General features: G+C 35.3%; 3 protein-coding genes across 6 annotated transcripts in view; all 3 read left to right on the top strand.

Moving 5' to 3' along the window:
* Nucleotides 1-124: 124 nt before the first annotated feature.
* Nucleotides 125-8,592, top strand: tcp11l2 (t-complex 11, testis-specific-like 2). Of its 2 annotated transcripts, none has more exons than XM_079868308.1 (10): nt 125-256; nt 3,488-3,668; nt 4,005-4,137; nt 4,360-4,480; nt 4,570-4,793; nt 5,482-5,618; nt 6,535-6,722; nt 6,810-6,991; nt 7,149-7,321; nt 8,181-8,592. In XM_079868308.1, exons 2-10 carry the CDS (start codon nt 3,497-3,499, stop codon nt 8,450-8,452), a joined length of 1,602 nt encoding a protein of 533 aa, XP_079724434.1. In that variant the 5' UTR covers nt 125-256; nt 3,488-3,496; the 3' UTR covers nt 8,453-8,592. The 2 variants fall into 2 exon arrangements, with proteins under 2 accessions (XP_079724434.1, XP_079724433.1); XM_079868307.1 differs by having other exon boundaries at nt 3,485-3,668.
* A 1,314-nt stretch (nt 8,593-9,906) lies between these two features.
* On the top strand, nt 9,907-11,016 carry stmp1 (short transmembrane mitochondrial protein 1). The gene is made up of 3 exons (XM_079868639.1): nt 9,907-10,049; nt 10,243-10,296; nt 10,454-11,016. Exons 1-3 carry the CDS (start codon nt 10,035-10,037, stop codon nt 10,529-10,531), a joined length of 147 nt encoding a protein of 48 aa, XP_079724765.1. The 5' UTR covers nt 9,907-10,034; the 3' UTR covers nt 10,532-11,016.
* A 374-nt stretch (nt 11,017-11,390) lies between these two features.
* Nucleotides 11,391-15,903, top strand: part of golt1ba (golgi transport 1Ba) — a 6,034-nt gene continuing 1,521 nt past the window's right edge. Inside the window, exons 1-3 of one of the 3 annotated variants that reach the window (XM_079868636.1) lie at nt 11,391-11,819; nt 12,964-13,055; nt 14,208-14,386. In XM_079868636.1, the coding sequence (XP_079724762.1) occupies nt 11,795-11,819; nt 12,964-13,055; nt 14,208-14,386 (296 nt within the window). In that variant the 5' untranslated portion in view covers nt 11,391-11,794. Of the gene's footprint in view, nt 11,857-12,963; nt 13,056-14,207; nt 14,387-15,903 lie in introns of all 3 variants that reach the window. The other 2 variants (XM_079868638.1, XM_079868637.1) reach the window with 2 other exon arrangements.

Here is a 15,903-nt window from a genome sequence, read left to right as displayed (position 1 = left end):
TTTCTCTTTCTACCCTTTCTATGGGAATTTATCAAATTAGCTTTAATATTTTTATCGAAGACAAAACGTCGAAAACCCTATAGCTGCGTAATAATAGATTACCCCTGTTTCACAAAACAGTACAAGTCAAGTCATTTTAAAGAGCCCTTTAAAGTCCCACAGAGACGGAGTATCGATATATTTCATCTACAAATCGAGAAAAGCTCGGTTGTCCACTGTTGTTTGCCAAGTCTCCACTATCGGGGACTTGACTCAGGTAATTGTTACATAATAACAGTTAGTTTTATCTGTTTAGAGTTTAAATAAGTGATATTTCTTGGTAAATTCAAAGGGCTGGACAATGGTTGTGTTTACATAATTAACTAAAATGCATTACTATGCTTTTATAATCAAGCGTTATTTGAAAATTACCGTAAGTTGAACACGTACGTCGGTGCGTAGTTCGCTTTATTAAATGGCCAGACGCGCTGACGTCGTCTTATTTATTTCACATACAACCCATAAAGTTAATATTTACTAAATCCACGTTGCTCATCTTTAAACGGACTGGGGTTCTGCGTGATCTGGAAAGTCCAGTTCGGCTGCTCGTCTGCTTTGACAGTCTGCTCGTGTTTTGCCCTTGTTTGTGTGCTGAAGATTAGGTCACGTGTGCATCGCAGCTGAGCGCAGTGTGTAACTGCGTGTCTCGCGCTGTTTACTGCACCTCCTTTTAGGGGCCAAAGCTGCACGAGCCGTGACCGATGCCAGTGGTGCTGTCATCGGTGCCTCCCAATTTAAACCTGGCTGAGGATGTGCATATGTGCATGGCTTTCTGTTTTTACCATGCGAACTATTGAACGGGGTCTAATACAAGAGGAGGTCGCAGTGTTTTTCCCCTAGATGCTCTCTTTTGGGAGTAACAAGAATGGAAGGGCTTGGACATGTTATGTCATTGGGATTTCTATTGGAACCAGGCTCCAAACACTGGTTTAAATATTGGTATTTGTTACTGTGTTAATTGTTATAGACTTGAGTTGAGACCGTTCAGGAGCAAGTTGAGGCACACAGATATACAGTTCATATAAGTACCCTATTTTGCATGGTATAATGGTTTTAACATTATAATAAAACTAGATAAACAATGTAAGCATTTCAGCAAATTATAGTGACTTTATTATTGAAGGACAAAAGCATTTTAAAGGGACAGTTCACCCCAAAATTTAAATTTATTCAGTGAGCAGTATAATTTATTTTTGTTTCATTTTTAATTATCTATTATTTTCATATTTCCAAAGTTTTAGTAATTTTTCTCTGTGCTTTTGTCATGATTTATTTAAATGTTTATATTTGGCTTTAATTTGTATTTATTTCACTTTTAGTTGTATAGTCATTTTAGTATTTAAACTCATTTAGCTGTCAATGCAACTTTCTGAATTTTCGTTTAAGTTTCGTCTAAGTTTTTCATCTAATATTTATACATGATTTTATTTCAGCTTTTTAAACCAGTATGACTTTTTACTTCAATGGGGCACAAAATTAGGCGTTAGTGCATTTGTTCCACATACAATGACATAAATGGTGAATTGTTTCCGCCACGGAATAAAACAATTAAACAATTAAAAGACAATTGCGACTTTTTATCTCATAATTTTGACTTTTTTCTCACATTTGCGGGTTTACATCTAGCAATTCTGACTTTTTCTCTCGCAATTCTAACTTCTTTTCTCATAATTGTGAAAGATAAGCTTACAATTGCAAGTTATAAAGTCCAATTCTGTGGAAAAAAACTTCCTGTAAAACTTTTAATATAAATTGCGAGTTTATATCTCACAATTCTGACTTTATAACACAAATACGACTTTATAACTTGCAATTATGACTTTATTTCACGCAATTTTGTGGGGGGAAAAATCAGAATTGTGAGATGAAAAGAGGCAATTACCTTTTTTTATTTTTTTTTTATTCAGTGGCGGAAACATGCTTCCATAGTGACTGAGATTGTGTTCCACAGAAGTGAGAAAGGCATACAGGTTTGGAACAACATGAGGGTGAGGAAATGAAGATGAACATTTTTGGATGAACGCTTCATTTAACTCAAAATGTGCAGAGAATGTTGTTTTACAGTAGGCTACCACTCTGAGACAACTTTTGTACTTCTGTTGTAACAATAGGTAAACTTGTAATAACAAGGAAGGTAGTCAAACAATCAGTTTTGTCAAAGCATCGTGCATAATAGGTGGGATTAGTCACTAGCTTATCCGATTGCTTTTTATTAATTAATGAAGGGCATTGTTTATTTTATTTTTTCCCTGATGCTGACTCAACATTTACTAGAGTTGAATAAGCTTAAAAGACTAGCAGTTACTCGGTTACATAAGGAAACAGGTGTGTAGTGGAGCCTATAAAGGCAGAGGAGTGTAACGAGATAGGTTTGCTTTTAAAGATCACGCTGCAATCAGGAGTTATCTGTTACCCAAGAGACGGCACCGGTCAACGCCTGAATCGCATTTAAAATACAATGTCCCTTTGTGGATGAATACCCACATGAATATCACTGAGCCCTTTTGTTGCCCATTTATTTTCTCTAGCCTTTGCAATTCACTTTCTTTGTTATGGCAATGAAGCTTTATGTCCTTGTGGAATTTTCCAGCTCTAACCTTCCCGTTTAAAGCATCAGCATCAAGCTCGTCCCAAAAACACCTTTCATTTTAGCCACAAGACTCAGTGCATTGTGTATGTTACCTTCCCAGCAAACACAGAACATTGGCACAACGTACAAAACCTTCTAACAACGTTTTAACAACATGGCCAAAAGGTTGCTATAACTACGTTGTGTGGTGAAGGTTGTTACAGCGTTGTTACAGTGTTGACAATGAACCACTTCAGGGCCATTGCTTAAGGCTGTGCCTAGGGTGTCTGGACAACCACTGGACGACATATGTACTCGTCGTCACTGCCCTGAAGCACGAAAATCAGCCTTTTAAATTTCAACTGACCATTGGGCCGTCTCTCATTCTTCATCAATCGTATCCTTACGTGAGAATTGCGTTTAATTTACCTCTGCTAAATAAGATACGTAATTATTCAAACACAACCTACAACCTCCTTGTCTAATGTGACATTTACTTGAGCATCTTATGGTCAGATATGACAGATATTCAACTTTATGCCAAAAGTATGAAGCCAAAATTACTTTAATGATGAGTAATTGATTTCAGCACTCCTTGAATCACTCCTTGATTTCAGCACTCCTTGAACACTACCTGTTGCACGTTAATGTTTTTTCCTTTTTTTAGAAACTCACAGAAAAAAAAAAATTGTAACTGCTCGCACACCTCTTTATTTTTTCGCGCAGCAACGTTGCTACAGCCCTTACAATTCTACGTTGTTACAATGTCGCGCGCACGTAGACAGCGACGTTGCCATAGCAGAAATGCAGCGTGCTACAGACGTTGCTACAATGTAAATGTGTTTGCTGGGTTATACCTTATTAATGCATTTGCAGCAGCCACTCACAATGCCACTGAACGATGAACGTCCCACTTCCACATCTACGGTGGCCAGTGAGGAGCAGAACAGCGATACAGAGTCATCGGAAAGGTGCGACAGTCTGACCTCTTCTAGCGATGTGGACTCCTCTCGCCAGAGCTTCACCAGCGATTCGTCCAGCAAACACAACTCTCCTTCCTGTAGGTGTCCCACTAAAATGCAAATGCATAAGCAAATAAATCATAAGCTTATTTGTGTAGATCATTTTGTTGCATGTTTTTTTTTTTTTACATTTCAATTTAGCTTTTAGTTCTGATTTAACAATTTAGTACTTAAACTCTTGCCAACTTACTGCGATGAAATAATTCCAAGTTTTTTTGATATTTGTATTTTATTTTGTTTTAGCTTGATTTCAATGACCAAAAACAATTGTATTTCTTAGTTTCAGTTAACAATATCAACATCTAAACATATTTTTGTTGTTGTTGTTTATATAATAAATGGTCTTTTAACCTGTATTGCCACTGTGTCTTCAGGCAGCCCACCAAAAACCATAACGCTTGACGAGGTCATGGCCTCGGCCCGGGACCTTTCTAATCTGAGCCTGGCTCATGAGATCGTAGTCAACCGAAACTTTCACATAGAGGCTCCAGAGCTACCTCAAAACAGGTACTAAACTATTTTATAATTTCCAGAGCTGAGACCCACTTGATGTTTGGTATAAACAGGAATTAAGGTTGATGATCAAGAAAACGTACATAAGAAATATTCAATTAAAAGATTTAAGTGCAGCATTGTATAGCATTTTATGATTTAAAATTAATATAATGAATAAATGAAATGCATAATAAATATAAAACAATTGATTCCAAACCTTTGTTTTTCCTCAAGCCTGGTGAAGAGAGTTAAGGATATGGTGCACAAGGCCTTCTGGGACTGTCTTGAATCGGATCTGAACGATGACCCCCCTGAGTATTGTCACGCCATCAACCTACTGGAAGAGATCAGAGAGGTGGGTTACACATTTACTCTGATACAATGATGAAAAACAGTCTGATGGTAAACGATTCATTGATCACTTATTTTTTCCTATCATCAAAGACCCTACTGTCCTTCCTTAACCCCGGGGCCAACCGCCTGCGTACTCAGATTATGGAGGTTCTAGACATGGACCTAATTCGCCAACAGGCTGCCAACAATGCAGTTGATATCAAGGGACTTGTGTCTTACATCATCAATACTATGGGCAAGTTCTGTGCGCCGGTCCGAGACGATGAAATCAAGAAGCTTAAGGAGAACTCAGGCGACGTTGTGAAACTGTTCAAGTATGTTCAAGGTGTCTTTTTGTATGCATTTGCAGAACTGGGCAAATTTCCCTTTAGAGCCTATTGGTTGGTATAATAACATGACAAATAATGGGTCCTATTCACTAACCATGCATACACAAATTTTTGCATGAAATCAGTGTACGTACATTTTTATAAACAATTCATAACCCGTCACCAATTAAAACAGGAACAACTGAAACCATGCATGTGCAAAAATCACATACTTAAGGTTGCCTTATAATGGTGTTATTGTTAAGATGGAATTTTACACATAAAAGCTTCATATAAAATATTTTTAACCACACATATAAAGGTGCGTTATAGCTGAGAGTGACAAAAAGCTGTAAAGGAATGATTGTGCGGAAAGCCCTTAATTTAAAGCCCTAAATGACTAATCTCAAGCATTCAGAAGCTAATTTAGAATATTCGAAATGCATTAACATTAGAACGAGGTTAAGAACAAATTTGTGACATAAAAACGTGCTGTGAATTTTTCGTGATAAGTTGTCCTGTGCATACAAATGCAAATGATCCACGCGATTATTAGTGGATGAGACCCAGTAACTGAGGGTGATGTGGGACACACATCAGTAATGGCGTTCTCTTCACTAACAGTCATATTTGATGCAAACATTCGCCGGAGGTAAAATAATTGAGTTTTAAATGGCAACTTGTGTTGTAAAAGGGAGATCTTCCGGGTGCTGGACCTGATGAAAATGGACATGGTGAATTTTACCATCCAGAGCCTAAGGCCAGAGCTTCAGAGGCAGTCGGTAGAGTATGAGAGAGCCAAGTTTCAGAGCATTCTGGAAAGAACTCCCAGTAAGTCCACAAACTAAACCGAGATGAAAATTATTTTAATGGATAGTTCACTCAAAAAAAAGACAATTCTGTCATCGTTTACTCACCCTCATATCATTCCAAACCTGTGTGAGATGTTTTGAAGATGTTTTTGTCCATACGCTGTAAACAGAATAAAACTGGCAGCTGTGGTTGCCAAAATGATTCTGTAAAGATACAGTAAAAATGGAAACATTTACAGAACAACAACAAAAAAAAATCACTTTATACCGGTATATCCAATAGCCTTTTTATATCAATAACCAAGGCCATGCTCCTACTCAAATCTGTTATGTACTTTTAACATATACTGACATCCACTATAATAAAACTGGTGGTAAAGAGAAAAAGCTACTAACATGTAAAATAATGCAATAAACATGCATTTAACAACATAAGATGGAACATAAAATCTTAATTTATAACTGATAATTAAGTAGGAGCATAATAATAAAAATTAAAAACACCATCAAATGTGAAGCGTCACGGGGAATTGTGGGAATGCCAGTTTACGGTTTTCACCGTAAATTATAAGTTGATTTGTTCTTTTTACTTCCAAAAATGGTACATTTTGCAGGATTTTACTGTCAAATGACATGAAATATAAGGTTAGATCTATTAGTTTTTCTCCGTATATACTTACTCTATTACTGAACTTGCTGTTAGCCATTTTTACTTGCTTTTTTTATACAGTTAATATTACAATAATTTTTTTTACTGTGTACAATAAAAGTCAATGGGGTCCAAAACAACATATTTTCCAAAATATCTTCTTTTCGTGTTCCACAAAGTCACACAGGTTTGGAACGAGGAATAAATGATGACAGGATTTTCATTTAAATGGATAGTTTTTGCACATCTGGGCTTTTAACCCTGTACATCCTTGTAATTCCCCCAGATGCTTTGGAACACACAACTGAGTGGATCAGATCCTCAATAGAGGAGGCCACTCAAGTCATGCCATCAGCAGAGAAGAGCAGCAATTCTGGACAGAGCAGCAAACCCTTACCAGGGCCCACACTGGTGCTAAATACTGCCTACATAAGTCTGCTGACCTGGGACGAGAGCAAGGGCCCTCTGCCTGAGGTTGGAGCACAAACACGCAGTTATCATATTGAGCTTTGATATCAAATTCATAATGCATCTTTAACAATCTGTATTTTGCACTTGCAGACTATGATTACGGATGAATTGAGGTTGCAGGAGATGCAGCGCTCTCTTCAGCTGTATCAAAAAGTTGCGTCTGTTCTACTGATAGTCTACAGCTCAATAGGAGGGGCCGTGTCAGGCCTGCCCGCTCTTGCCGAGCGACTTAAGAAGATGACAGCAGTGCTGCTGGAGGGCATGCATAGCGCGTACGTCAGATCTGTGTCCTTCCCCAAAACTCTGCTCAGGCCAACACACGCACGCATTACTGCACACATACTTCTACATAAATCTAATGCAGTAATGAAGGTGTCAATCTAAAAGATCTTTCCTGTCGCCTTTGTTTTCTATTCATTTGGCTTACAGAGACTTCAACCTTAATGAAGCTCTTAGTAACGTCAGCGCTCAGATCTGCTGTGAGGTCAGCAAGTCTTTGACTGAGAGAAACTTCCCAGCCCTCTCGACTGAACTGCAGGCAACTTTAAAGGGCCAGATCTGTGACATCACCCAGGAAAACAACCCAATACGCACTCTTGTTGGTAAGGAAAACAAAACATATTTGGGGCACTGCAAAAAAATTACTTTCTTAATATCAATAATACAAATATCTAAACATTCTTAAAATCAATATACATTTACTTCAGAAGTATAATGACTTTTGGTCTTGTTTCGATTTGTTGGGTTTTTGCTTAAAACAAGAAAATCTGCAAGTGGGGTGAGAAAAACTTGTTTTCCTTGTTTCTTGTTTCATGCATAAAGTCACTTACTTTTGAAGTATCTTTATTTAGGAAAGTTTAGACATTTGTTCTGGAAAATAAGACAAAATGCTGAACAATTTTTTTTGTAGTGTGATGTTATTTTCCTCATAATTATGACTCCTCCCTTGTGTCCTATATTAAAAATAAATCATAAATCATGGTTACGGTGAGGCACTTACAATGGAAGTGAATGGGGCCAATTTTGGGAGGAATTTAAAAGCAGAAAAGTGAAGCTTATAGTTTTACAAAAGCATTTACATTGATTATTTTGTTAAAGCTGTAAAGATAATTTATATAAGTTGTATAAGATAAGTTCCGCATATCGCATATAACAGTTAGCATGTTTTTTTTCACACTAAGAATCATGGTAACATGCATATTGTTCACGTTTTGTGGCTATAATGCTGAAACGGTGATATTTTAATGTTTATAAATTGGCCCCATTGACTTCCATTGTAAGTGCCTCTAAGTAACACATTTTTTATTTGATTTTTTCCTGAAAATGAAAGTGGACATTATGTTGTTAAATTTTGTGGTAATCAGCATTATTCCACAAATGCCATTGACTGAACTTAACTTGTACTAAACTCATATTACCTTGAAGCCTGTATCATTCTAATTTGCCGATTCTGTCCCACAGAGGGAAGGGTACAGCAGTACTTCAGGATGGTCCTTGCCTCTACCAACTCTCACAGGACGCCCCCTCCCGTACCGCCAGGCTTGGGTCTGATCCAGCAGGAGCTCATGGGACTGGGGGTCAGTTTTGTCAACCTCGTCAACTTCAACAAAAAGGTTTACGGTCCTTTCTACATAAGCATCCTGAAGAATCTACTTTTTGTCAACACGCAAGCACCAACTCTGCAAAATGGGATCACACAGGGTTCACCCACCAGCCCACTGGAGTCCAGTTAGACAAGGATGCTTCATCTGTTCCCTGTTATCATACCCAGACATTTCAATTATGTGTTTCCAAGTGAGTTATTTGATGATTGATTCTAGGGATTCACTGCAGTACAAAGAAGACTGATGAACAACTATGTGGTATGGTGCTTAAAATGAAAAAGTATGGATTTTCGTTGTTTATAATGCTACAAACAAACTATGTTGTTTTCCAAGTAATATTTTTAGCATCTCTCTCACTGTAGTTTTAACTTGACAGTGTTACTGCAATAGAAATACAGTCGTTACGTACTATTTAGGTGCAAGGCAGAAACTTTATATATATATATATATATATATATATATATATATATATATATATATATATATATATATATATATATATATATATATATATATATATATATATATATATATATATATATAAATACAGCTGTTAAAGACATAGCCAAAAGAAGCTAATATATTTACACATACAATTTACAGACATTTGAGAATGCGCATTTGTTAAATACGTTTAGAGATACCCGTGTATGTTGTATCCCATTCCCAGATTATAAAAAATATGTTTGTTGGAGCATATTAAAATCCATCGGTGACAAAGTGAAATTATACTTTGTGTTTGCTACATATTTTTTTGAAAGTATTGTATTACAATTGTTAACTGTATTTATACTTGGAAAAAAATGGTCAAATTTCTGTGTAATTTGAAGTGGAAGAAACTTGAAATTAATTAAAGTGGGAGAACTCTTGACAAAAAAATTTGAACAATAGTTAAATTAAGATATTTTGGTCCTGGTAGTGTCATTTAATATAATTGTCACTGCATGATTATTTGGTTTCCTTCTTTTCCCCCTTTAGACATCAACATTTGGGTTAGTTTTTATGCCGTTTGTATGTCATTGTGCTTTGGTTACAGGCATGTTTATTTTATTGTTGTTTATAAAAAAAATTAAGGGGATTGTCTTACATAATGTCTGTGCTTATATAATTAAATTGTTGATAGCTTTGCTTTACCTATTATCAAGAACCTTGTTTTGCTTGGGATTTATTTTTTGTGACAAGTGAGTGGAAAGCCATTTTCGTATAAACATGACCTTCAATTTAACAATTTTGCATTATGTATTGTTTGTTTTCCAGATGTATGTAAGAACCCTTATAAGAACAAAACAATATATGTAGTGTGACAAGCACTAAAAAAAATGAATAAAAGAAAGTGTGAAAATGAATTAATATTTATTTTAAACATTTGTTTCTGCATTCACCTGGCATGGCCTTTAATTTTTATTATTATTTGTTGTTACTTTAAAAATGTAAATGTTATGGATATGGGAAAAATGATATTAATAGTTGAATCACAATCGTATCTGTATTTAATTTATTTTAGTGCAATTCAACATTTTCTGTGCCCTTTCACTTACAAATGAAGACCTTTATTTTGCAAGAATACTACTTCCGGTGTGTGTTGATGTTGTCATGCTGACGACATAGGAAGCTAATTGAAGGCTAGCCGTGTCAAACTCAAACGACCATCCTAACTTTCGGGATCAGTGTCACTTTTATTTAGTTTTTCCATAATTACAAAGCTGGAATCATGATGCAATTCATTGTAAGTGTTTACATATGTTTGTGTGATAGTAATCGTGTTTAGTAGCTTGCTAATTCGCATTGAAGTAGCTAACTAACTTCAAGTCTCTTAGAATTTCTCAGATAAAAATAAACATTTAACTTCGTTAAAATAAACAGCCGGATATTTTACAATATGAAAGAATGTATTTATCTGTCATATCTTGTTTTTCCAGCTTGGCTTCACTCTGGGGAACGTGGTTGGCATGTATCTGGCACAGAACTACGAGGTTGTAAAAAATCATATATATTTACATTATTAACTGATTTTGTCTGTGTCTTTCTAAAATCCCATGTAATAAACGAGTAGTCTTGAAATAAGAGTACAAGCTCTACTGTTTAGTGATCAATGACTAATTTGTTTATTGCTTATAACTTGTTTTCAAGGTACCCAACATTTCAAAGAAAATCGAGGCCTTTAAAAAGGACGTGGAAGCCAAGAAGAAACCCCCAGGCGCAGAGTGAAACACCATATGGCTAATTATAATTAACTGAAGATGGAGGGACATTTAAGAACAAGCATATCATATATAGGATGTGTTATTGTTAAAGTATGAACAAAAGAGCCCTCAAGATGCACGGTATATTGTCAAATAGTGCCTCTAAATCCCATTTGTTTTGAACGTTGATGTATTCTGCATTTTGCATTGTATTTTCTCTCCTAAATCAGGTTAGATTTGTTTAAACCTGATTGATTTTCTGTTACCTGTTGAATAATTATTCATTAAGATCTTTTTAAAAACCCAATGTAAACTATTTTTGCCATCAGTTTGCAGTAACTTGATGTAGTTTTCTGTATTTATTGAGAAACAACATGTTTGCAGTGCAAATTGTTGGGCGAATAGAAACTGCACATACAAATCAGTTGTTCAAAACAAATTACGGAAGCATGTTTTAAAAGCTTGTTTATACTATAATGTAATAATAAAGATTATATATATATAAAACGCCATTTTTAAGTTGTTCATTTTCTGCATTGTGCTGTTATTTTCTAGTAATACGTATAATGTGTACGTATTACATTTTTTAGACTTCAGAGGTATAAGAAAATAAAGACTATGCTATAAAAATTGTATGATGGATAATTTATCTCAAATAAAATACACCAGAGAAACATGGGGTTTGGATATCTAATGCTTAACACCAAAGAACACTTCATGGACACTAAAATGACATTGGGTCGTAAACTAAGAACGGTCATGAATTACACAGACAAGTCAAAGAGCCATAGAAAAACGGCTCTGGTATGAACAATGTAGAAAGTTCCGCTAATTTTAAAAGTGTGGTTTTGTGTAAAAAATAAACAATAAACGCCAGATGGCGCAGTAAACACGGAAGTAAACGGCTTTTCAGTATCCAAAATAAACCAGTTGTGTCTCTGTACATTTATTAATGTTAAAATTATGGTATATAAAAATATTACAACAAATAATTTAGATTTTAAAAATGTTAAACCAACGGTTGGATTTGTCCATCGTTGCACCAAACATGAGTTTAAAACAACCCAGCGTTTTTTCAGAGCGTAACTTAAATGTCTTAAACGTGCTTTAGTTTTTTCGTTTTTACGTAGTGTGTTTTTGACGTAGTTTTTTCGAAGTATTAAATGAATGCGAAATGAATTATGTTTTTTCGTGTAAAGTTTCTCCGGATGTTGAGAGTGAGTGTTTCCGGTACTCGTGGCCGGGCCGCTCCTGTTGACAGCAGCTGTTCGAGTCGAGACCAGCAAAGATGATCTCCCTCACCGACTCCCAGAGTAAGAACAATACTACCTGTCTCACTGACAGCTTCTCGTAAGACAACGTCTATTGTCAGTGCATTCATCTACAAAGCCTGATGTTTTTATAATTCCGCCTGTCTTAATGTTTATATGAGTAAACATACTATCATGCAGCTGCGTGCAGATGTCACACCACTAGTAATAAGTCTAACGTAAAAATCATTGGAAGACACATTTATTAAAGATAATATCCGGCAAGATAGATCCATAACTTTTAAAGACATTATTTTTGGATACATTGATTCTGACCCTGCTAAAAATACTGCTTGCTGCTTTGTTATAAATTTTATTTTTCTTCTTTGCTAATTGCATATCATAAATGTAAGTTTACCAACAACAAATCATTTTTCCCGTATTTTTGAAAGAATTTAAAATGTATCTAATACTGTCATATCTCCAGTAAGTAAGAAAGCAAGTAGAACGACTTTAATTTGTACGCTGGAATTGATGTATTAAATCTTACCCTCATTTTCTTTTCAGCCAATCATTGTTAACTCTTTTTTTCTCATGTGTATTTTGATGACATTTAACATATTGTTAACATTTTGTATATTGTATACAAAATTGTATATCATAAAAAAGTCATTGGAAATGGACAAAAAAAAAATGTTCTGGCTTAAAAACGGCTTTAATGTTGACAGGGACTAGTTAAATTAAGACAGAGCAATCCTATCTACACAATTTCATACATATGACATAGGACATTGTAATATATATATATATATATATATATATATATATATATATATATTAAATATTATCTGTAACATTTTACAGTAAAGTTTCTTTGTTAAGATTAGTTAACTACTTTAGTTAACATGAATTAACAATGAACAATACTTCTACGCCATTTACTAATACAATTTTAAGATCAAAAGTAGTATCCATTAACATTAATTAATGCACTGTGAAAAACATGAACATTTTTATTTATTATCACTAACAAATGTTAATAAGTGCTGTAACAAATTAATTGTTAGTTCATAATGCATGAATCATTGTTAACAAATGAGACTTTATTACCATATTAATGCAAATTATATTATTCATATACAAATTGACACCGTTAAAATGCATTTAAATATATTAGTATAATGTATGGCTTTCCCTCTCTCAACAGAAATTGGAATGGGGCTAACAGGATTTGGGGTATTTTTTCTGTTCTTTGGGATGATCCTGTTTTTCGATAAAGCCCTTCTTGCCATAGGAAACGTGAGTGGCCCCATTATGTTGTCATTAATATTTCAATTATAAGATTGTAACTATTTTATGTGTTACATTATATTGTATGTAAAATTATAGTTATATTCTAAGATTTAATTGTACCAATATATATGTATTTCACACTGACTTGCTTGTATTCCTTAATTATTATTAAATTAAATTGTGTGTGTGTGAGTGCGCACAGTTAAAGGAGAACTCCGGTCAATTTTAACATTGAGCTAATTTTTTTGTACATTTGGAGTGCTGTCAGTACAGAGAACAACGACAAAAATCGGTGTTGCCTACACCGAGTTATTCTATTTTTAAAATTTGCACCCTGTTGACTTCAATGGGGCAAGTATTAAACCTGCTTTTAGCCTCTTAACATCCTTGATGTGTCATTACAAGTGCACAGAAAATGTGAGTGATTCCTTCAGAGTGAACACGAGTGAGTCTGACTGCAGTAGATGTGAAATATATGAATAAAAATGATGTTATTTAAGCCAGCGCAAATACCTGTGTTTACATCCTGTTTTCGGGTGAAGTCCAAAGTAGTCGATTGCCGAGTTCACGCGCATAGGTTTAGTTACCTATGATCACGCGCGTGAACTTTTAATTTTAAATTGCGCTGGCTTAAATAACATCATTTTTATACATATCTTTCACATCTACTGCAGTCAGATTCACTCGTGTTCACTCAGAAGGAATCACTCACATTTTCTGTGCACTTGTAATGACACATCAAGGATGTTAAGAGGCTAAAAGTAGGTTTAATACTTGCCCCATTGAAGTCAACAGGGTGCAAATTTTAAAAATAGAATAACTTTTTGTCGTTGTTCTCTGTATTGACAGCACTCCAAATGTACAAAAAAATTAGCTCAATGTTAAAATTGACCGGAGTTCTCCTTTAATAACATATATAGTATATTTACACACGTTTGCATGCTTTCTGATCGGTTTCTTTTGTAGAAGTTTGTTGTAAATGGCATCAACACATTGTTCATATCCTTCAGTTGTGCTGCTTTTTCCTGCTATTTCATAATAGCTAAAAAAAACGTTCATACTGTTTGCTTTAAACTTATATTACGTTAGCTTGAGTTGATTGCGATACATAAACACAGATCTTTCTCTCACCTGTCTCTCGGTCTTCATTCGTCTCAGATCCTGTTTGTTATCGGCCTGGCGTTCGTAATCGGGCTGGAGAGGACGTTCAGGTTCTTCTTTCAGAAGCACAAAATGAAAGCCACCAGCTTCTTCTTAGGAGGCGTCTTGGTGGTGCTGATCGGGTGGCCCATCGTCGGAGTCGTTCTAGAGTTTTATGGCTTCTTTCTTCTTTTCAGGTATTTTTTTTTACAGGATTAAGAAACTCTTATCCAGGCAAATTATTCGCCATAACTAGTAGCTAATTCGACTGTTTTTAAATGGCTGATGCTAATACAGATTGACAGAAGGCGGATATAGATATTATATACAGATAAATGAGACAACAAAATGGAAACTGAACACTTATTTCACACAATATTATTATATTAAAATGTACTGTAACACTTAAGTTTAGGGTCCAATTCTCACTATTAACTAGTTGCTTATTACCATGCATATTACTAGGATATTGGCTGTTTATTAGTACTTATAAAGCACATATTAATGCCTTATTCTGCATGACCATATTCTACATCCCTTTATCCTACCCAATACCTAAACTTAACAGCTACCTTACTAGTGGAGCGGCTAAGTGATATAATCGTTCAGTTTATGATACAAGCGTGAAAATTGGCATGAGCAGTCTCCATGGGTCACTTGACAAGAAAATTGTCCGAGCCACTTGAAATTTCAAGATTTTTCATTTTTCAAGATGGCCGACACCTTAGTGGAGCAATTAGGCTCATGGCAATTTTAATGCTTGTATCACCAACTAAATGATTTCTTAAAGGGATAGTTCACCCAAAAATGAAAATTCTGTCATCATTTACTCACCCTCAAGTTGTTCCAAACCTGTATGAGTTTCTTTGTTATGCTGAACACAAAGGAAGATATTTGGAAGAATGTTTATAATCAACAGATCTCGGTCCCCATTGACTTCCATAGTAGGAAAAAAATATACTATGGTAGTCAATGGGGACCGAGATCTGTTTGGTTGAGGGTGAGTAAATGATGACAGAATTTTCATTTTTGGGTGAACTATCCCTTTAAGCCTAATTGCTCCACTAAGGTGGTGGCCATCTTGAAAAATGGCTGCCATCTTGAAATTTCAAGTAGCTGTAGGTGGCTTATTGTCAAGTGACCCACAGAGACTGCTCATGCCAATTTTCATGCTTGTATCACCAAATAAACCACTATATCACTTAACTGCTCCACTAAGGTGTCGGCCATCTTGAAAAATGGCCGCCATCTTGAAATTTCAAGTGGCTCGGACAATTTTCTTGTCAAGTGACCCACAGAGACTGCTCATGCCAATTTTCATGCTTGTATCACCAAATAAACCACTATATCACTTAACTGCTCCACTAAGGTGTCGGCCATCTTGAAAAATGGCCGCCATCTTGAAATTTCAAGTGGCTCGGACAATTTTCTTGTCAAGTGACCTATGGAGACTGATCATGCCAATTTTCACGCTTGTATCATAAACTGAACGATTCTGCCAAACATAAGCACTTAGCCGCTCCACTATACTGTTAATAAGCAGTAATTAGGAGTTTATTAAGGCAAAAGTCATAGTTAATAGTTCATTAATAGTGAGAATTGGACCCTAAACTAAAGTGTGACTTTAAGAGGAACTAACATTTTCGATCAATGGCAATAATCTCAAAATGATCCCAAATAAATAATTGCTGATGATATCTGGGTGTATGTCCTT

This window comes from Squalius cephalus (assembly GCF_949319135.1).
Source record: "Squalius cephalus genome assembly, chromosome: 4".
Lineage (NCBI taxonomy): Eukaryota > Metazoa > Chordata > Actinopteri > Cypriniformes > Leuciscidae > Squalius > Squalius cephalus.
Note: the sequence above shows the minus strand (reverse complement) of the source record. Positions and strands in the feature narration are given on the sequence as shown.